Source organism: Centruroides vittatus, unplaced genomic scaffold, assembly GCF_030686945.1.
Source record: "Centruroides vittatus isolate TY-2023 unplaced genomic scaffold, ASM3068694v2 scaffold_861, whole genome shotgun sequence".
NCBI classification, from domain to species: Eukaryota; Metazoa; Arthropoda; class Arachnida; order Scorpiones; family Buthidae; genus Centruroides; species Centruroides vittatus.
Genome location: NW_027122718.1, coordinates 6337424 through 6361625, shown reverse-complemented (window position 1 = coordinate 6361625; position 24202 = coordinate 6337424). Strand labels below are relative to the sequence as shown.

At 34.3% G+C, this 24202-nt stretch overlaps 2 protein-coding genes across 2 annotated transcripts in view; both read right to left on the bottom strand.

Annotated features, from left to right (window-relative positions):
* Positions 1-6397, bottom strand: part of LOC136990107 (high affinity cAMP-specific and IBMX-insensitive 3',5'-cyclic phosphodiesterase 8B-like) — a 78205-nt gene extending 71808 nt beyond the window's left edge. Inside the window, 1 exon segment of the mRNA XM_067288463.1 lies at positions 5965-6397. Within this exon segment, the coding sequence (XP_067144564.1) occupies positions 5965-6159 (195 nt within the window). The 5' untranslated portion in view covers positions 6160-6397.
* Positions 6398-17748: 11351 nt separating this feature from the next.
* Positions 17749-24202, bottom strand: part of l(3)80Fg (dnaJ homolog subfamily C member 16 l(3)80Fg) — a 42413-nt gene continuing 35959 nt past the window's right edge. Inside the window, exons 9-11 of the mRNA XM_067288466.1 lie at positions 19912-20073; positions 19624-19831; positions 17749-19557 (exon numbers count right to left, since the gene is read on the bottom strand). Coding sequence (XP_067144567.1) covers positions 19321-19557; positions 19624-19831; positions 19912-20073 — 607 coding nt within the window. The 3' untranslated portion in view covers positions 17749-19320. The remainder of the gene's footprint in view (positions 19558-19623; positions 19832-19911; positions 20074-24202) is intronic.

Here is a 24202-nt window from a genome sequence, read left to right as displayed (position 1 = left end):
TATATTTATCTTTTTAATTTATAATGCTAACAGTAAAAGTTTAATGTTAGTGATATGAAATAGCGAGAGAAACATTGATAGAAATTATATAAATATTATAATTTAGAGAGAAAAACGACTTTTAACATTTAATTGAATGGCAATCTAAAAATAGTAAACGTTATAAATTAGATATATGCGGTAGAATAACGCAGGTTTGCAGACAACATTGGTCACTGTATATAATCGAGTAGTGTTGAAAGACAGGCGAGAGAACGTTATTTTCTAAAGAATGTCAACATCGATCGTTGCAATGACAGAAAAAAAACTTGTTTTGACATATAAAACGTAAATGGACAATAAAAGGTCACTGCGTAATGACGTTTTAACACATTGGCATTTACAATTAAGCGTTACATACGTCCATAACTCTCTAATTATTTATTTTTTTTAAAATTTTTAAGCCAGTATCGGTTGTAAAATCTATAAGAATTGCACGAGTAATTAATTATCCCGTAATAAATATCATTCCTGTGTTGAAAGGTTCCTTTCTTTTACCACGAATTCTTATTAATGATGTCATTGAGTTCAGATTTAAAAAATCCAGCACGAGTTACTTAACTTTCCCGGCAACGCTTAAAATGTTGGTATCGCCATCTATTATGATATTTTATTTTTGAAAAAACTTCTTATATTTATTATAAAATGGCAATAAGCTTAATTCGAGGGTAAGGATGAGTTTTATAATAAAAAATTGTAAATGCTAATAACGAGTAAAAGCGTCACTAACCTACTCGAGATATGACACATGGTTTCCTTTATCTCTCCACCCCGTCGACCTTTAACCACCAAAATTTAATAACATCAAACCCTCTAAAACACAAAGCTTCATACAAAATTTCAGAAATTTTCGACAAAAAGAACGGGAGTTATTAAGCTTGAAAGAAAGTGATTAAAATCTTGCATCCCGCACACAAACATACGCGAAAATGGATTTTCCACGTAATCATAGAATTATCTATTACAAAGAGACCTACAAAATTGTACAGTACGTCTGATTAAAAATGAGAGATTTCTGAAATTTTCTAGAATAGTAATTTAATTAGCTTCGCTTTGTATTTTAATTATAACGCATTACGAATTCCACTTACATTTATTAATATTTTAGAAAGAAAAAAAAATGAATTTAGTTAACAAAAAAATATGACAAATGGAAATAAAATTCTATCAGAATTAATCATTAACGAAAATAAATTAATATACATATTAATTTATAGTTTCGAATTAAATTTCTTGGTAAATTAATTAAAACGTAAAAGCAAATTAAGTAAATTAATGAAAATTTTCATACAGCTATTAAAGCACAATTTCACCCTTCATCAATCGCACAGATTTATAAATATACAAGTTACTGCTGTAGAATTTTGACTGTATACTCCGATAAATTATTACTTTCCCGATTACATGTTCCTGTTTTAAACTAAATTTAATCTAATTCCTCTTTACTACACAATCGTTTGTAATTCGCTCCTTTACTACACAATCGTTTATAATTCGCTCCTTTACTACACAATCGTTTATAATTCGCTCCTTTACTACACAATCGTTTATAATTCGCTCCTTTACTACACAATCGTTTGTAATTCGCTCCTTTACTACACAATCGTTTGTAATTCGCTCCTTTACTACACAATCGTTTGTAATTCGCTCCTTTACTACACAATCGTTTGTAATTCGCTCCTTTACTACACAATCGTTTGTAATTCGCTCCTTTACTACACAATCGTTTGTAATTCGCTCCTTTACTACACAATCGTTTGTAATTCGCTCCTTTACTACACAATCGTTTGTAATTCGCTCCTTTACTACACAATCGTTTATAATTCGCTCCTTTACTACACAATCGTTTATAATTCGCTCCTTTACTACACAATCGTTTATAATTCGCTCCTTTACTACACAATCGTTTGTAATTCGCTCCTTTACTACACAATCGTTTATAATTCGCTCCTTTACTACACAATCGTTTATAATTCGCTCCTTTACTACACAATCGTTTGTAATTCGCTCCTTTACTACACAATCGTTTGTAATTCGCTCCTTTACTACACAATCGTTTGTAATTCGCTCCTTTACTACACAATCGTTTGTAATTCGTTCTTTTACTACACAATCGTTTGTAATTCGCTCCTTTACTACACAATCGTTACTACGAATCACGCTATGACGAACCGCTCGTTTCTCCGTACAATTACAGATGAAAATTTAAAATATTACCAGAAAATAAGATAAAAACTTTACTGTATTTTATAAGAGAATTATTTTATCGAAAAAAAAAATTTTTATTCCTGATAAAATACAAAATTTTAATACGTATAAATCGAGGAAAGTCAGCATAATTTTCTACTATTTCGGCTGTTTCTGTAATAAAATTTAAAAATACGGAAACGTAAAACTCTAGAGATTTCCGGGATCTTTCATTAAATAAACACGAGAAATTAATGTTGTATTAATTGTAGTAAATTTTAACTTACTACAATTCAATTGTTACGTGTAGTATACGACATGTAACAACTGAAAATTGTTGGTTATCGATGCACTGAATTAATTTATATATATATATATATATTAACACTATTTTAAAAACTGAATAATGTAACATAAAGTTTATATAAAAGCAATTGGGTCGATAATAAATAAAGATAATAAAGATAGAATTGGAAGCAAATAAGATAAACTACGATTAGTCGATACCAATTTGGCCACGAAGCATTTCAGTATATCTTATATACAAAACTGAGAAATAAACGTTACGTTATATTAATTATACAACGTATCGTTACGATAAGAAACCCAGAAAATGTTACGGACAAAAATAAACGGAGGAAGTCTTACAAATTGCATCGTCTTCGACAACATCTCAGTACTCGGAGACTTTTATCTAAATAAAATAATCATTATTACTGCATATCTAATGCGTTTCGACAAAGGTTTGAATCATCCTGGCAATAATTTTCATTCAAAATTACAAAAAATTGCATCAATGCCAACAAAGAGGTAAGTGCCAATGCTCTATTGTTAATACAAATAAAGAAATAAACCGACTGCCAGTAGACCATAATAATATCGATATTATTGTCTATTCACAACCCCAAAATTTCTGAAGCTCCCTTCTGAAAAAGATAAAGGGGAGAAGGAGCCTTCCTCATTAGAAATTTCACTCAATTAAAAATAATTAAACATGTTAATTGCTACATAAGAAGTTGTACTGTACATTCTATTAAAAAAGAAAAATAATGTATTTTGTTAATAATTCAAAGTATTAGCAGAAGAGATAATAAAAAAAAAACAAAGTTCAAGAAGTAATACGACTTAATCTCTTATTTTCAATTGCCTGATTAATAAGTTCATTTACTTGCAAATTGGTAGAGAATTTTTCTAATAAAACTTTATAATTATTTATTTAATTAATTATTTAATTAATCAGAAATGGATAAAGGCCAAAATGCCTATTGGTGCATTACTAATACGTAGTGTGAAAACAGGCTCCTTAATAGCCACTAATTATGAACCTCGGATAGAAGAATTATCATCAAATCAACAACGGCAGATTTCCCATTATACTTAATACTCAAATAAAACATTTGACTCGCGATTTGTGGTTAATAAATTTCGAATCCAATTCCGACCCACCATAAGAAAAAGAGATTTGCCACGGTTGAAGTAGTAGCATTAAAAAGAAAACGATCGTCTCTCCATCTTAAAACGTAGTGAATCTTCACACGAGTTTTATTTTCAGATAATTATCCTTGTAACCATCAAGTTTGTACAGTACTTCTCGCATAACGAATCATTAAAATTGACGATAATTGTGCAATGTAACGGAAACCGAAAGACGACACGCGATTCAAAAATAGAAGAGGAAGAAAAATGTCACGCAATGTTGTAAAGCAAATACACGGATCGCTCGGTCTTCCGCGGTTTACCTAACTTTTCAATTCGAAATAGATTAAATACACAAAATTAAAACACGTGAAATTGGGGGGGGAGGAAATTCGAACACTACATCTCCCAAACCGGAAGAGGATGACGTAGTATAATCACGTTTATAATCGTATTTATTAGCGATTTTGTACGTATAAATTTATTTTAAGTTATTTTCGTTCCGTTAATTTATTTACCGGGAGTATCGGACGTTTAACGATTAGAAGAGCGCGACTCCGATCCTCTTAAGTCGACGTCTCCTAGGTTACTAAATCCTCTTAAGCCTCTCTCTCTGCGACACAACGCAAACGCTCTCCACCTTCATTCTCGGATTTATTTAGTCGATCAAAAGAGAGTTAAGGAATTTGTCTCTATAAACGTTGAAAAGAAATATTTAAAAAAACGAATAAAAGAAATAGAAACGAGACTCGAATAACAGGTAAATAGAAAAAGAACGGGTATAGAGGAAGGAAACGGATGGAGAACGTAAACACGTTTTCGCAGAGACGGTGTGTTTTAACCTGTTAGGTCGATCTCGAACGTCTTCGGTGCATGCGATTTACGATCAAATTTTGTCGCTTAGGGAGGGCGACGAGCGACGGAAGCGACGGAAAAAGATCTTGGAAAAAAAAACTACGCGAGGGTGTTCGGTTCCGCTTCCGAACGGAATCTAAATTCCCCCATCTACTTCTAATCTATTTACTCTTTATCGAGGACGATAACTTCCGATATACGGTTATTATTCCTCTATTTAAAGATCGATCTCTATCATCGGACGATCGAGCGAGCTATCCGTAATTTTCCAGTTTACCGAATGCAAAACTTTGTTTTCTCTCGCTTTCGGCGACTAAATAAGAAAAATATTCTCCGAGGAAAGGGTCCGGCGATTCGAAAAGCTACGCGTATTTTTTTTCCGGATATTTCCGAGCTAAATCTACAGTCGATCGATCAGGGTAGGTCGTCGTTCCGAACGAAACGTCGAGGGAGAAGATCGACCGGAAATAATCCTTCCTCATAATACGTAATTACAAAACGAGACTAATATCTGGTCGCTTTGTTTCCCTTTCCGCTTCTCTCCTTTACGCCGCTATTAAACGCAGATTTTCTAGCATTAGACTTAATGTAAAAAAGGGAGACTTTAGCAGACAATTATTTCTAATAGATGCGAGTCGCTAGCGAGCGAGTTACAGACTCCATCGTCGCGGCTACTTCCGACCGATTACCTAAAGCGACGCGATAAAAACGACGTTTCTTGTTTTTTATCGCGTCGCTTTATCTCGTTTCTTCCGCCGTGTGTCGTTATCGTCTCGGTTTTCGTTCCGTCCGCCGTCGACCGAGAAAAATCGCCGTTCCGGATTTCCCTATCCAAGCGCGACCAACCGACCGTCGTTCCTCGCGTCGGCGCTTTCATCGCGTGCGTGGCGGAACCCCCGCGCCGCGATAACTACGATCCAGATGGGTTCTTTGTTTTTCGATCGGTCCAGGCACTTTCGTAGACTCTATTTCCGGAGAAAAAAATCGACAGAAAAAAAAACTCGAAAATATATTTATTGCAGTTACGACGAAATGGAAATAAGACAGTGGAAGTTCGAATAAAGACGGAGGAAAACGGCAAACTCCGAAGAAAGATGTTTGGATGTTCCTCGTCTCTCGTCGATCCCTTCGTTCCCTAAAAGAGACACGTGCGCTCGAAAGATGGAAAGTGTCGCGGACGAAGACTTTCTTAATTCTTGCGAAAGAACTTAAAACCGAAGTGGGACGGACCCGCGCTTCTCTTACGTCACCCGAAACGCTCTCTTCGCCACGAGTCGCTCGGCGTCGTCGTAACGCTTCGTCTACTTAAGACGACCCGGAAGAAGAAGAAGTCGCGCCTTCCGGTATTCGACCACCCCTCCCCGACCCGGCGACCACCACCGAAGAGTTAAGAACGCGTCGCCGAAGAATCGAGCTCGGAGTCCACCGCGCAGCGTCGATGTGGGCGATGGGCGGTGGAAAACTCACCTGGTCCGGCGCGTCGCTCCCGAGCCGGCGGCCGGAGCGAGACGAGAATTCTTCCTCCGACGTCGCTTCCGGCGGCGGGTCGGTGGCCCGGAAGAGGCCGGGCAGGCCCCGGGTCGCCGTCGATCCGCTACGGTTGGAACCGGCGCGGTAGAGGACGGCGCCGCGTTCGGGGCGGAGGCTGGGCGCGCAACCCATGGTCGGCGGAGGCGAGTGGCTCCGTTCCCGCCTCCGATCGACCGGAAGAGTCGGCGTCCCTCGGTCCCGACGACGAATAGCCGCTTCCTCCGACCTTCGACGCTTTCTCCGCGATCTACTTCCCGGCGATCGCTCTTCCTCCCTGGTCGTCGACTGCGCGATGGCGGCTCCTTCCCGCGGCGCCCGCGCCACTGCGCAGTCGCGCCGCCGCGTCCGCTTCCGCCCCCTCTCCTCCGCCCGGCGTGGCGCTCCCTCCGCTCTGGCCTAGGGCCGACGGCCTTCTCCGCCGGATCCCCGTCCCGACTCCGTTCTTCCGTTTCCGGCCACCGGTCCTCGGTCGTCCCTCTCCGCGGGCGCGCTGCTCCGACGTTCCACGGTATCGGCGGAGGGAGATAAAGTCGCGCGCGTCGGTCGCTAAGAAAAGGAGATTCGGGCGCGGAATTTTCCCAACGAGCGTAACGCGAATCTCTTTCGGGACGTTTTTTCGACTCGTTCGTTCGCCGACAGAAAGCAATTTGCGTCGATCTAAAGATTGGTCGAAACGGAAAAACCGGCTTCGAGAGACCGAGTTTCCCATCGATTCGGCCGCTTTGAAATTCCGAAACGTCCGACTTTATCGCGGCGACGCGACGGACGAATCCGATCGCGCGTCGAAAAGTTTTTACGATCAAATCTAAGCGCTTAGTAGCCGGAAGAACGAACAACCGGGGTTAACGGAGCGATTATCGCTAGTCAGAGAAAGCGACGATTATTTCTACTTTTTAAGTAATTGGAAGTGTAGTTTCTGTCCAATTCCACACAATAGAGAGACCTATTTAAGAAATACAAACGAATTACGTCAGAGAATTTTCCATTTCTACCGGAAACCAAATGTTTTTTGATCCTCTTGAAAGGAAAAATAAAAGTAAACCAAAGTAAAGCGGAACAATAGTTAATATCCTATTTTAAATGGCGACAAATCAAAGGCGCGTAATACGATTACAAACAATTAATTTGACGGTGTCTTTATTTAAGATTGTAGAATTTATTTATTACATTTTAACAGAGTATTTTACTAGAGAAAACCGAGACTGCTGGCTCTATTAAGGTTTCGTTCTTACTTCGTCACTCGTTAGCGAGAACGCGATCCCTCTTTTACGCCCATGTCGCGTCCGAACTTTCGATGCGTGAAACGCCTTCCTTTTAAAGAAGACCTCTAATATTACGCCTAATTCTAATTTCTTTTTCGTTGAAAGATAGATTACTATTAGACAAAAGGGCAAATTACTTCCGCTAATGTAAGCATCGTGTTTTATATAGGCTATAAGTTCACTTGTGACGTCATTCTTCCACATAAGGTGTTTAGAAAGCGCAAGCCGCGATCGTCATTTCCGTTGTCACCACTGCTATTAAGATTCCAAAAATTCTTTTTATTTAAAAAAAAAAAAAAGTTCTTCCCTCGCCTTCCAATCTCCAAACAAGGAAAAGTGAAGGTAACGGTGAGCTTGCCAACTTCCGAAGAACAGATTCCATTTCCGGAGATATGCCATTGTTTACTCTCGGCGATATCAAAATTTTAAGGCCTTAACAGGCCCTATAACCCGTTAAAACCTCCGTTAAATATATATTTAAAGTATATCTAATTAAAATCAACGTCTTTTGGATTGGTTTCCAGGCGTTTCTCCAAGTTCCGTTTTATACGCCTTACGACTTTCCCTATTTTCATTAACGACCTCGAATTATGCTACAAACGTACCAATTTATTTATTTAATTTACGGTGAGTATTAGAATCGAAATCGTCACGTCGACGCCAGTCCCATTACGTGTGCGCCATATAAAGACACTTCGTAGAATATCACAGAATTTATACGTCACTATTAATTCCGGTTATTTATTTTTATATTCTAACTAGCAGGTAGGCCCGGCGTTGCTCGGGCAAAAGTAACGATAGCGAAGACTAAGATTATTACATTATAGTCACAAAAAAAGAGTAATTTCATCAACGAACTAAGTTTTTCTAAAGAAAGGGCAAATTTGAAAATCGAATATGTTCCAACATATTACTCTTTTTCTTTTTTTTTTCTTTTTTTTTCAAGCGTCCGTAAATCTTGCACGTCGCTTTCTCTCGTTCTCCATTGTTACTTAACACTTTGGTACTTAAATCCGGTACCCTAACTGTGTACCAAATTCCAACTTTCAACTCCTAACCGTTTTAGCGAATATTAAGATTATTACGTTATAGTCAACCTTACCCGTTTTCACAGAATGCAAGAATTGGGACCTCCCTGTTTCCAGACTAATTACAGAATTTTTAGATAGGTCTAAAAATATGTTCGATTTCCCGCAAAAACGAAAAAAAAAAAAACTGCATCTGTGTCTTGCACGTCGCTTTCTCTTAACACTTCCATTGTTACGTAAAACTTCCATCGTTGATTGAAAGTGTTAAGACTTAATCCTGTCCCTCTCTCCCGTGGGGAGGAATTTCAAAAATCCCTTCTTAGTGTGCGTTCTCGTGACGTACCCTAACTATGTACCAAATTTCAACTCCTAACCGTTTGTGCTCTTAACATTTCCATTGCTACGTAACACTTCCATTGTTGACTCTTCCATTCTTAACACTTCCATTGTTGACTCTTCCATTCTTAACACTTCCATTGTTACTTAACATTTCCATTGTTGATGGAAGTGTTAAGACTTAATCCCGTCTCTCTCCCCCGTGGGGAGGAATTTCAAAAAATCCCTTCTTAGCGTGCGTTCTCGTGACGTACCCTAACTGTGTACCAAATTTCAACTTTCAACTCCTAACCGTTTGGGCTCTGCGCTGATTATTATTATTATTATTATTATTATTATTATTATTATTATCAACTCGTCTCGATTATATATATAGATGGAGGAGCGAATCGACCAGAAAAGAAAAATTAATAGAGTGTTGCCGGAATTTACACTTAAATAAATAAATAAATAAATATATATATATATATATATATATATATATATATAATATATATATACTGTATATATAAGGTGTGAAAAAACAGGGGAAAAGTTTTATGACTCGTATCGGAGAAAAAACACGTTTAAAAATAACGAGGAATGTATGGACGGTTTGTTTTAAACTTATTCACCACGAAACTTGAATAACTGAGTGTTACTGGGTGGCAATTTGAAAAAAAATTGAAGACCTACTGCCATCCGTCCGTTTGTCCGTCTGTATTTCCTTAATCTCGAGAACGGAGTTAGATAGATGAAAGAGGAGACCAGATATGGAAACCTTAGGGGCAGAAGGCCCCGATTAAGTATACAGGTATATTTGATACAAACTGGAAGTCACGTTATTTCAATTTAAAATTTTCCCCTGAAAGGAGTTAATAGCTGACCTGCACGAGTCTATTGTTAGAGGGAAAAGTATGATGTACAGGAGCAAGACACTACTAATTTGAGATGGAGAGCATATATTTTAAACTAAATAAATTAAAAATATGATTAAAAATTGTAGTGGGGCATTGTGACCATGTTGCTCGTTTTACTTTAAATTTTATTTCTAAAGCCTGTACTTACGGGGGTGATGTGATCACATCACTCCTATAAGTACGTCACAGGGAATTATTTACTTCGATAAACAAAAACTCGGACTCATTTTTGGACTCGGGATACCCGAAACATCGAGAAATGGAAGAAAATTTCGGGATTTTTTTTTGTATGCATGAATGTTAATGTGTGTGTGTGTGGCACGACTTTGTTCACCCTCTTTGAAGCTTAATAACTCCTGTGCTTTTTATCAAAAATTTCTGAAATTTTGCGGAGTGGTTTGTTTATTAGGGATATCGATGCTATTAAATTTTGGTGATTAAAGTCGACGGGGTGGGAAAATAAAGAGAGTCTTGTGTCATGTCTGAGTAGGGTAAGACATAACGACGATTTTACTCGTTATTAGCATTGACAATTTTTATAAAACCTATCCTTACCTTCAAAATTAAGATTTTTGCCATTTTATATTAGTTAAAAATATAAAAAGTTTTTAATAATAAAATATAACAACAGATAGCGCCACCAAATGTTACCGGGAAGTTAAGCAATTCGTTGCTGGATTTTTATTTATTTATTTTTCAGTAGGTAGACGGCATTGCTTTTTTACAATTCCTCGTCTAAACATGAAAAAAAAACATATTTAAATCCCATATTTATTCAACGATGTTACGATCGAAACTTACGTGGATGACATTGAAGTATTAACTCACCCGTAGATTTAAACGAGATCAATTTTTATTTCTTAAATTAAAAAAAAAAATTTGATCGGACTCACTCGTTTTACACTCAAGAAAAGTAGAAACTGTTTTAATTAGAAGAAATGAGTTTTGTAAAAAAAATTGTAAATGCTAATAACGAGTGAAATCTTCAATTAGTCCGACCCTACTCGAGATACGACACACGACCCCTTATATCTCCCCTCCCCTCGACGTTTAACCACCAAAATTTAATAGCATCAATCCTTCTTGTATACAAACCTCCCTGCAAAATTTCAGACATTTTCGATTAAAAGACACAGAAGTCATTAAGCTTCAAAGTGGGTAAACAAAATTGTCCCTCACGCACTAAGGGGTTGTCCATCACGTTCTTCTCGAAATTTTTACTTCCCCCTCCCCCATTATCCCAGTTTGTCCGTACCCTCCACCCCTTTTCGGACATCCAATAAAACTCAACCCCTCTTAAACCTTTATCACTTGATGAATAATAAAATGCATAAACTGTATGAAATTGACACACGCAATTTTAACTTTTTTTGCCGGAAAAGTTACGCAACTCGTTGCTGGATTTTTTTAATTTTGACTTTTCGTCTTATGGACACCAAGAGAGTTTTTTTTCAGGTCCATCATGAAACACACCACCCCGAGAAATTCCTGGTGTTTTTCAAACGCTCGGATTCAATTCCGGATCAAAATTTTATGCACTAAAGTAATTCAGTGTATGCCTTTGTTCAGTGTGAGAATGGCATCGCTGAATTAAATTCAGCTGCAACAAGGACAGTAGTTAAGGGTGAAATGATTCACATTAATTTCATGCTCTGCAGCTAGGAAATTAGTTATAAATATTGCCGGCAGTTGGCATTTCTTCGTAGAAGTTTTTAGAATCAGTATAATTAGTTTCTATCTCTGAAGCCAGGAAATAATTAATGTGAACCATTTCATCCTTTTGCCCATTTCTCTTTCAACTACCCGAAACATTTCAAGAACACACGGCTGCAAACTATTGGGTTGATGCAAAAGTTTTTGAAATTTTGATAGTTTTATAATACAATGTTTATTTCAAAAATAAATAGCAACTTATTTCAGAAAAGAATTGTCATTACATTCAAGTACCTTCTTTAATCGATTGGGCAGATCATGGATTCCTATAAATAAACTCGGGCTATTTTGACTCGAAGAACCTGCAAGTGCGATTTTCATTTCATCATCATCAGAGAACTGCTTACCATCCAATAAGTGTTGCATGGAGAACCTCCCAGCCGAAATCAAGCAGCTTCTGCTGGATCAATCTTGACACGTGTCTAGCGTTGTCAAGAAGAAAGCGCACAATGTTCATCTATGGACTGTTCACGACCAACCGCCTTGCTCATTTCTCGCGTGGTCCAGCGTGAAGTGTCTTCCACCGGGTGCTGCAACTCGTCACCCAACAGGATGGAAGGTCTTCCCGGTTTCGACTTCATATTGCCCAGCTTTAAATTTACTAAACCAATGGTAGATTGTAGACTTGCAGAAGACATTCCCGCCAAACGATTGCACCATACAACAATAAGATTAATTAAGCTGCTTTTATATTGAATTGATAATTGTGAAGCGCACACGTGCGAATTTGGTCACCAGAAAGCGTTGGCAAGCTTGACATTTAAAAAGTTGGTATCATCACACAGAATGGCATTTATATATCCCACAACAAACTTCTAATGTCATCTATCGGAAAACAATATTCTAGAGACCCATAAAACTCGATAAAAAAATTTGGCAACAACCCAATAGTATATAGAGGTAACCTTGCAGTGTATAATCTAGTATGCAAAGGAAAAGAACTGATAGATACAAACTACAATCCCTGGTATCAATGAAATACCCATTACGCTGGGAAGTGAGAATAGAATAAGCAGATACATAGGTTACACGGCAAGAAATCTACCCATTAAAGATCATCAGTATGATGATAAAAAAGAAAAGCATACGACGGCTTTAGTGGCATACGATCCCCGGGAATATTTCGCATTTTAAGGAAGTCAAACCCCTAAAAATTGCTAAGAACACATTTTCTGGTCAATGGGTCGAGAAGCTGAATATAAAAACGCTAAAGATTTCTCATGCATCAACAGAAGATGCACAGCGCTTATCAGCAGTATGGAAATACTGCTGATAATGTATAGGGATCCACCATCTAGCATCTATAGGCCTATGTTAATTGAAAGTGTTTCAGTTTTCCGACCTAGTCGGAGTAAACAGCTAGAGCTAAAAATACGGTCCGGGTATCAAATTAACGCTCTGACTGGCAGCCGAAGAGATTTGAGAAAGGTGCAATGGTTCGGGTGTGGCGGAGTGACAAATCTACAATGTTAAATCTGCGGGACAAACATGTCGAGCCGGAAAGGTTGTTGTTAAACTAAGCGATGCCGTCCTGAGCGTTGCTAAACTCGTTTACTTGACAAGTGTCTAGCACCCGAACGAGCATTAGTTCTAAATTATGCTGCTAAGACGAACAGCACCAATGGCGCAAACTGGATTTGTGTGGGTTTCGTTTTCGGTTGGCGGTGACAAAATATACAGTGGATTGTTCGTGTATAAAATGGAATGTGACGAGTGAAATTGAAAAATAATCATAAGCAAAGCTTAAATAGACATATTAAAGACAAGCATATAAAGGACTATAACAGGAATGATAAATATATTAAATTATTTAAATTAGTTTGTGTTCAGGTAAATATCATAAAAAAAGATAAAATATTGTCACACTTCAGCGAGATACATAAATATAAATACATAATATTATGTAAAAACTTCCTTGGAAGCTAATGAACAATGATAAGTGTATATTTGAATTGTTAACTTCTGTAATTTATGTACTTGGAATTTGATGGTATTAAAATTTAATTATTTGTACTTATTATTCGATTTGGTATTTTCTTGTATATTTAACTACAATTTTGTAATACAGTAATTTGTTTTCTGCTAACATTATTTTATCTTCAATCTTAAATATAACTTCAATAGAAATTAATGTAAATGAAATAATGAATATAGACACTACTATAATGCTATAGAGGTTTGATGTCATTTATAGTATTATACCAGATTTTCCACGTTGACATTCCTAATATTAGTATATTGTTCTATCAGGGATAGATCTGGATAGGAACATGTCCATACCACTTCACATTTTATTATAAAAATTACATCTTGAGATTTGGTCCTATCCGCCCTTATGTTCTAATGGGATGGAAGAGTGTTAAATATATTTACTATTTAAAATGTTGAAAAAGGCTGCATATAAGGAATTATACTGCAATTATGTAGTATGTTGTAATTTGTTTAGAAAATAATAAACGTTTGGAAATAGCACATACTCCATAAAACCACCAAAATTTATGTTCACACAAGTTTTTAGCTTTTATGTTAGGCTTTCCTCAATGCTTAAAGTACTTCTAAAATAGCTAAATTGACCAGAAATACTGATTTTGTAGATTGTGTTCCGATTTCAAATACGTACCGAATTCTAAAGTTGCACCGATTAAGAAAAAAATGCCGAGTAGTTGCCCCTAGCAAACGTTACGTCCCTTCCACCTATAATTGGCTGCGAGTGAGATGAGGTTTTAGTCTGGAACACTGTCTTTTCTCTATAACTATCCTGTCTCCTTTCCAAAGTAATGTTATCCAGACAATATTATGGTTGCGTATGTCATGTAAGTAATGAATTTCTAATTAATGCAAACAATAATGTTTTTTTTGAGCTGTACGATATTACAGAATGTTCAATTACTAATAATGATATTCTCCCACTGAGAGAAGAGCTATTAAATTCTAAGTTTCCCTATGTTTTATCTTATTTATAATTCCGTCTCATTATCTTACGGTACTAATGTTTTATAGAAAAAATTCATTTTTAAGAAAGGTGTCTATCCATGAATTAATTTTCATTTTTAGCTAATAGAAATTAGGAATTAAAGCATTCGTAATTGTAACTGTGACCCGAAACTGACACAAATCCAGTTCCTGCCATTGGCACTGTGCATAATTTAGTGCTGCTGTTTCTAGAGTAATTTCAACCTCTCAGGGTAATGTTTGGGGTAGTCTTATATTTAGGGTAAAACTGCAGTGTGATTTGATGCTGTTACCAAGTTTTGCCAAAAAAAGTTTTAGCCTAAAACCTAAGTTTTCCCCTATAAATGGAGGGTTTTAGGATAGGACAACAGAAGCTAAAGAAATAAAGCAGATTGGTGGTTTCATTTGAACCTTCAATGTGAATGTTAAGATGCAAATATATATATAAATTAATTAATTTTTAAAACTGACCATTTACGTATTAAAGAATGTTTGAAATCAACTGAATAGCTTATTTAATTTTCTATCTTCAGCTAAGATACACAACACATGTTGAAAGTGAATTAATTAAAAATTAAGTTTAAATAATTGCATTCATTAGACTTTAAATAATCATAAAATATATCCATAAGACCAGGCGAATTTTTCTCATTGGGATTACCAAAGTAAATCATCAATTATCTATCTCCATATCAGATGTAAATTCAAATTTAATTTGCCTAAATTGGAATTTCAAATTCAAATTTAGGCTTTATCAGATGTCAACCTCTGATAATAACTAAAATGACTTAGGATTTTTAGGCTTTAAGATTTTTAAAAACAATAAATTAAGAATTGTTCCGATTATTATTTCATGATAATAGTACAGGGATCTGTTTCGTAGAATCGTTCATCTTATTTTTTTTATCCGAGCACGAGCTTGACTGATGTTTGAGCTCGAGCTCGGACAGTTTTCTAAATTGGGGGTAATCTAGGGTAAAACTAAGGCAGTTCCACCAGAAGCAGGAGGCTAGATGCTTATGTTTTCTTGAAGCCATGCTTGCAGCGGTCTAACTGGTTCGAGGTTAAATCTCGGCACTCGTTTCAGCTGCCTTTTTCGCTGCAACAAGATGGTTGTCTCCACGATCAAAATGTGCAAAGTTGAATCCTATATGATGTAACAGTAATATTGTCATCATGAATTGATATATTGTTTGTACAAATTTTTCTTTTAAAAGACTCATTAGCAAAATAAAAGGTTTGACAAAACTTGTATATTTTAAATGTTTTACTACCTATTTTATGTTTCAGAAAGAATCTGCAACAACTGAACAAATAATAGCAATGAGGTAATCATGATTCTTCCCACACTCTATTCTCCCAACTAAAACAAATTTGAACTACTGGGAAAAAGAATAAACCGTTTCCTACCACTAAAGCCTGTCATGTGGGGTAAAACCAATTTCGTACCTATGTCTATATATATTAATTTGAGAGGATTTCAGTTTGTCCGACTTAGTTCGAGTAAACGGCTGGGACTAAAAATACGATTAAGGTATCAAATTAAAGCTCTTATGTTGTAAATGATGCCACCGAAGAAAGATTTGAGAAAGGTGCATTGGTTCAGGTGTGGTAGAATGGCAAATATAAAATGTTTAAGTGTACTGGAAGGCAAGACAAGCATGGCACTCGCATGGCACTCGCATGCCAGCTGGCAATTTAGATTATTTTAACCGTTTGATCTGCTTTGTTTGCTAATAAAGCGTTAATGAAAGACATTTTGTATTATTTTTCAATAAATTACATTTGTCAACATTGGCTATAGTGTCATCTACAAACTTTTAGCACCAATATCTGTTTTTATTTTACTATTATTTCATGATGAGACCAAAATGTGTACCCACCGTCCAATTTGTTACTTAATTATTCCAATTGATGGTTTTTAAATAAGCGACTTCTCCATTGATTGAAATATTAGTTAAATGTATATGAACAAATTAATGTTCCTTTGAATAAGTACAAATAAATAGAACAAATTAAATAATAAATATTAAATACATTACACAGGCCAAAAATTAAAATACTTTTTTCTTCTTTTCATGTGTTCTTAACATATTTTGGTGCGCCGAATTCAAAAATGATACTAAAAAAAGTCGTATCAAGTGGTTTTTTTAATAAATTTCATATTTGTATAGTAGCAACATAAAAATATTTCATTGTAAACGTATGAGACAAGGAGGGTATTTTATGTACTTCTCCAAGAAATTCCACACTTGTCAGAAGCCAAGGTTAAAGAAGGCACTTTTGTTGGCCCAGACATAAGAAGACTGATATCAGGTGACGACTTCCCACTTACAATGAGTAAAGTAAAAAAGAAAGATTTTGATTGCCTCCCAAAGATTTGTTCGTAACTTAAACAATAGGGACCTCAAGTATGTTACCATTGTTGAAAATATGTTGACGAAGTTCATAGTGTTGGATGTTCAATAAGCTTGAATTTCACTTTTTACGTGTTCACCTCATGTGTTTTCCTGAAAACTTTGGTGAAGTGAGCCAGAAGCAAGGAGATCGCTTTCACCAAGGTATTAAGGAGTTGAAAAGAAGATACTATGACAATGAAATGTTACTATGATGGAGACTACTGCTCGACGCTACACCATGCGTTTCCAGAAATGTCACATAAGAGGAAGAGCAACATCTGTACCATCAACAGCAAGAGAAACCAGGAGGTAACAAGATAAAACACGAAAGCTAACATGCTATTATCGACGTAAACAAATCCTCGTACGAAACAGGTCTAGAACTTGACACACAATATATTTCGTGTGTTAGTTTTACCCTATTAGCCTATAAGCAATAACTTAGCTCTACATTCAAATAGTTTTAAAAAACCTACATAGATATTTTAACATGACTATGGCAATAATGTTATTTTAAATAAGAGTTAATTCAACATTAGCATAAACTTCCTGAAGATTGAATACTTTCTAAGTACTACTCTAACTTTGTTTTATGCTTACCACACCTGCAGTGATTATCAATATTAATTTTTTTGGTCTATTGCAATGGGCTTTTGATAGAAATTACAAGAGAATTCCTTTGGCCGATATCACTTTGTATTCAATACTGTATAACAAAATCCACTGATAAATTTATTGCCAACACCATTTAACTTTAAAGGAATTTTCCTCTAAATTAACTTGTATACTTTGGTTATACAACAAAATAGAGACGGGTAGTTCCAGGTCATTCGAACATTGCAAGCGCTTAAATATATCATCGGTTCTTATACTCAATAAATTGCAATAGCTTAAGTCCCATATCTTCTAAGAACTGTAGAATGGCTTCGTCTAGTTTGGCATTTTAATCATCAACTAATCTGAGAAAATACGACGATTACTTTTTCCAAACCCACAATGCAAATATTGGATCGAGCCAATGGAACGGCTGAGTGGTGACGAACGGGACCAGATATATCTGGGACAAACTGTTCACAAAAAATCCCTTTAGTCCTGCTGGCTGAATTCAACTAATAATAATTCAATCAGAAAATAGTCTGATAGTGAAAATTTATTGAAAGTGATATATTGTGTTTATTATTATTTATATTATAAATGTGAGAAATGAACAAATTTTTATGAATTTTAAACAACTTACTTACAAAATGTTTTACAATTAAAATTGGAGTTTCTACAATTTTCTTCTATTTTTGACAAGAGTATTCCAATTTTCAAAACTGTAAATATGACAAATTATTTTAAACTTAATAATTTAAACACTAAAAATACAAAAGAAAACATTCATGAAGAGTAATAAAAATCTCCATATGTACAATTAAAATAAAACAGGCTAATCATAAGGGAAGTGTAAAATCTGAATCAATTAGTTTATCAATATCAAAATACATCAACCAATAAACTTTTTTATACTATATTTTTGTCTATGCCCTTTTGACAATGAATCATTCACAACTTTTTTTCGATCTCCCAAAACAATTTTGACCTACTGAAAATATTGCAATGGGTAAGTTACATCTACTTCAAAACTATGGTTGATTCATCATCTAACTGCCACAGGCACAAAACTATTACTAACTAGCAAAAGTTGAAAAAACAATTTTTAAAAATTATTGTTTACATCAGTATATTCAAATAATTGTAACAAGACATCAATAATCAATCTTGCGGCTTATCAGTAACAGTTTAATGCATATTATCTAATTTTGAACTAAAATTCCAAACTACAAATCCTGTATAAATGGTATAGCATGTTTTATAAATGCTCAATGCCCTCTACAATTTTACATTCAAGTTTTTTGTATTGAAATGTGAGAGAAAATAACTACTTTAAACATTTTGATCTATGAAATGTAATAACTCCATTGATTTATCTGAAAATTTAGTCATATAATAAAAAATACTGTTAAATTTTAGAGGGGGGGAAACTATTCCAATTAACTGAAGTGTGTATGTAATAGAGAATAACAGAAAAGTATAACTAATAATTTCTCAATCAGTACTTTAGATATTTAAATATTATATAAATCTATAATTTAATTATAAAAAGCTGGAATATTTTGATTTCTCAGAAAACAGGTTAAATATTTCTGAAATAAATGTACAATAAAACAGCATGATTAATAATAACAATGATAATCATTTGGAAGTTTATTTGATAATGGAAAAAAAATGGAGTAATAATAGTGCATAATTTTTTTTAACTTGTTTCTGCAAAGTTGATTGATAGAGTAATTATATTTTTGTCAACCAATGGAAATAATTTTCCTTTTGAGCAAGATACTCTGCTTATATTTCAAGAATTTTTAAGTAATAAATTACAAAGTTCTATCCCTTCACACTCCTTTCTTTGCTTGAATTCTTAAAACAAACTATTTTATACATTTGATAATGATTTCATAATTGATAAGTTATTGTGGAAAACATAACAGGAACAAAACAATTCAATCTCTACAACTGTCCTTTAAATAAGATTCTGGTCCAAACAACCACAAATTGTCCTAAGGATTTAAAGTTTTTTCCATTTTTACTTTGTGACTAGATATATACGAGATGTCTTAAGATGATAAAATATAGATAATGTAAAGTACAGAAAAAATTTAAATATTCATTTCATATTTTCAGGCCAATATTGAATGTAATAACGTTGGGTCGAGCCTTCAAATAATCTGTCGAGCCAATTGGGTAAACCATCCAGCAAATATTCTTCAAAAAGTATGTTGCTATAAGTTTCGTTATCTTCTTGATCCCTAACTAAATTTCCTGCTTCCACATCACTATTTTCTGTTTCACTTCCACTTTCTTCAAACCCAATAAATTCGCCCCCATTTTTATGTTTTCTATTCTGAAATTTGAAAATAATGATTAATATAAAATTAAACATTTCACAGTAAAATTTCCTTTATCTTACCCTCAATTTACAGTGTTTCATTTCTGAATGTTTTGCATGATAAACACAGAAATATTTTCTATGTCCATTCAAGGACAAAACAGTCCCAATGCAATTTTTTGGATTGATGTTAAGTTCTCTAGGTTCTCCCAGCGTCTGAAGTAGTAAACGTCGATACCACTCCAAATTTTTTTCGACCATTAGAAAAGCAAACATCAATGTTTTATTCCTGTAAAATCGCAAATACCAGAGAATAAATTAATTAAAACTAATTAAGTTCATCTCAATCAATAAAATTCAAAAACTCACTTGCGATAAGGATACACAATGCGATAGAATTTATTAAGTAATTTTGTCTTAGATTCTTTATCGACCAGCAGCACAATACTTCGGCAACCAGGCTTCAGCAATCTTATCAATCCATTGTAGGTTTCTCCACGCAATTCATGTATGTTTAATTTATATTCTTGTCTGAAAGAAAATAATCATATATTATTATTTTTTACTACAGTGGTTAGCAATCAAATTCCAGACTACATAATTTTAAATGAAAATTTAACACTGTTAAAACCAATTTAAAGTTTTAAAATTAAATTTTCTGTATTTTTTCAAACAACATTTAATGTTTTCTCTATTTGATATTAGAAAAACAATAAAACAGTATTGTTTGACAACAATTTCCTCCATGAAATATTTTTATCCATCCTGGTTAGGTACATGTACTATGGCTTACACGGGTGGTAGTGCCTCAAACAATCAAGACTCTAATAACAGTAGTTACAGTAGAATCTTGTTAGTTTGAGACACTACCATTCTTAACCCACAGTATACATACTCAACCAGAATGCATAAAAAATTTTATATTTGGGTAATTCAAATAAAAATTTATGATGAGACACCATACACTGAAATTGTAAACACAACAAAAAGTCTAACATCAGCTTTCAATTTATTTCACTGTGAATGATATGGTTGACAGATACTTCCAGATACAGTTGCAACTTGCCTGTATTGCACAGGACATCACGTATTTTAAGTACAATATACAGTAGAGCATCGATTATCCGACTTAATTGGGGACTGGGGTCGGTCGGATAACTGAAAAGTCGGATAACCAAAAAGTATGAAAAAAAATACATTATTAGTATAGTGTATTAGGCCTGGTTTAAATACTAGCCTCCCTTTCATGGTCGAGCCAGTGCTGCCAGCTAAAACATGCAAAAATTTAACAAAAATAATATTAAAGTAGCCAAGACATAACCAAATATTGTAGCGCCACATCACTAGCGGACATTTGAATTTGCCGACTAGAACGCGGTCGGTTAATCGAAGGTCGGATAATCGATGCTCTACTGTATTATTATTATTTACAGAATAATTATTATTCTCATGTTAATTAATCGTGTGTTTATTTTATAATAATAATAATAAACATGACATTATTTAGCACCTTTACTTATTATTGTTTTCCATTGTATACATTCTGTACACTTTGAATTTTTGATATTTCATGATTGTCTCATTCCTGATCAACTCAAACTATCAAGATGAGTACTACAATATCAACTAAATATGTAAATAAGATTTTTATTACCCTCAATTTGAATATTAGTTATATGTCAATTGAATGCCCAAAAAATAAAATTTAGAGCTGGCCAATAAATTTGTTTAGTTATTTATATTTACTGATTTAAAGTCTCTAGAATAATAGTAAGAAAAGCTTAGAAAAAAATATTGTCTCAAACTCCCATAATTGGAAGGGCTTTGCATCCAGTTATTTAGCACTCCTTAATTTATAATCAATCTTTCTGGCTAATTCTTGATACAGTTCATATGAAACTAAGCAGTACTCACTTCTCATAGTCACATGTTAAAAGCATGCCTTTCTGGCATCTTTCACCTCTTCTAATATCTGTCAAAACTTTGTTTCCATCCACTATCTTAAGTGTTATAGTATCTAAAAAAAGTGCTGCTATAATCATAGAAGAATTAAAGAAGACAGTCAAAGAACCATGGTCAAAGGATCCAGAAGTGTGTAAAAAGTTTATTTCTACAATACCACAAAGAATTTTGGCTATAATTTGGGAAAAAGGTAGTCCTACAAAATATTAATTATCAGTATTCCATACTTTTGTTCAACTCTTACTTTGCATAAATTATAAAGTTACAGCATTTTAAACAAACATCTTTATGATGTTTGGTGTGTAAATACTTTAATATGTCTATTATATGTAGGTTGTTTCTTTTTCAACTTCTGATGGTCCATAAAACAAAGACAAGTGTAAATAACAAAATCAGTTTATTACCAAAAGTTAGGTACAAACATGGTTACTTTTTGACACAATCAATGTGAAGATTGAGACGTTTATCTATCTGTGGACAAGCTTTGAAATCCCCTCTTCATAGAATGTTGCTGCCAGTGACTTGAGAAGGTCTTAATGACATTGTTTTGAAGATCATCATTAGTCTCAAACCTCTGCCCTCCTAACCACGTTTTCAGTTCAAGAAAGAGGTGGAAGTCTTCACCATCTTTAAACACCCAGTGTATAGTCCCGATTTAACACCAAGAGATTCCACCTCTTTCCTGAACAGAAAAAGTGGCTAGGAGAGCAGAGGTTTCAAACTAATGATGATCTTCAAAACAATGTTAAGGCCCATCTCAAGTCACTGGTGACAAAATTCTATGAAGAGGGGATTTCAAAGCTTGTCCACAGATAGACAAATGCCTCAATCTTCATGGTGATTATGTCAAAAAGTAACCATGTTAATACCTAACTTTTGGTAATAAATTCGTTTTGTTATGTACACTTGTCTTTGTTTTATGGACCATTGGAGGTTGAAAAAGAAACAGCCATCGTATTTGCCAATTGTTAGAAGTTCAATAATATTTTTGTAAATTTAATTATTTCAGGATCCAAATAATTTTTCCACAACAATTACAAAATATTCAACACTTTTGCTCCCGGATTGTACTGATTATCATTTCATCCTTTGTATTTTTGTTTGTAATCTTAACAAAATATTATTACAGATCACACACAAGTTTTATCTACTTATAAAATGGTTTATCTTTTGTTTCGTTTTATCTTTTTGCCACTTTTACTCCACAGTTTGTTTTTATGAAAGAGAATTAAAATCTTTTGATTTTCTCAAATCTTACTTGATTTGAAAAATCAAGATCATTATATCAACTGCACGAACACACAGCCAGTTCAACAGATGAGGCAATTACTTCAAGTGATAAATGAAGTTAGTCAAAATGTTCAAAAACAGAAACAAATAGTATTAAGCCAAATACAGTGAAGTTCCATAAATGTACTTGTTCATAAATAGTTCTTCCAAATAAGAGTGCCAACACTAGAAGTACTCCCTATCAGCAAATATTATGGAAACAAGCAGCAAAAATAAATTTTGTCTCAGGTTCAAGATACCATTGAATCGATACTGCATGAACAATTACATAGCATGTTTCAAGTGTAAAAAGTTATTATTCCTCAACAAAGTGACACTGACTACAACTAGTAAAAAAAATTTCATTTTCCCAAATTATAGACTAGAAATTTCCAAACTGCTTCTTTATTGAAAATAAAATATTCTAAGTTTGTGAAATTATGATGATATAACTACAAGTACTTTCAATAATATATACATTGTTATCATCAGGCAATTATAACAAATATAGAATAAGAACATTACAATATAAATTTTCAGAACATAATTTAGGACAAGAATTTGAAAATTAAAAAAATTTGTAACAATACACAATTATGTTACAAAAAAATATACTATGGAAACTTGATTATCCAAACTTGATAGGACCAGGAATCTTTTGGATAATCCAGAAACTTATTTGTTTTGGGTACATCAAGTATTGTCATTTAAAAATTCTTGAATTATCAATACTATAATGCAATTACTTTACTCAAAATCTAATGTAATGTTACATATATGACCTAGTTTCATAGCTCTACAGTTGAAAGATAATGTAGCAATCTCCTATTACACAGAGTTTGATTTCTGTGTACTATACTCTATGGTATGTACTGGTACAGTACAGCACTACACATTCTAGTTTTTACCCCTGAAAATAATTTCAGATAATAAAGTTTCTACTGTATATTATAAAATTTAGTTGAGTCATAAAAAAAAAACTAAATTTACTTAATCATTTTAGTAAGAGTGGTCTAATGTTTAGAAAAGTTCATTGTCAGATAATTGCACAGACTGTCTTTCAAAATATGAACACTTTCTCAAATGTTCCCAAATATTCTGGAATCCTTACATACATGCAACAAACTTGAATTAGACCAAACAGGTTTGAAGGAACTAAACATAACACACCTACTTAATTTTGTTGTAATTACTATACAAATAATGGACTCACTAGCGGAGTAACTAGGACATTGTGCGACTTTGTCATATTGCAATAGAATTGAAGCAGAGCCAGAAGGAAAGAAGCCATCCCTGTACCTGTTAGACATAGAAGAGGAAATTCTTGTACAGTACTTGACAGATGCAGACAAGTGAACTTTGCACTTGTCACCACAAAAGAGGCTATCCTCGTACTGCAAGCCATGGGAGACAATCATTGCACTGGCCA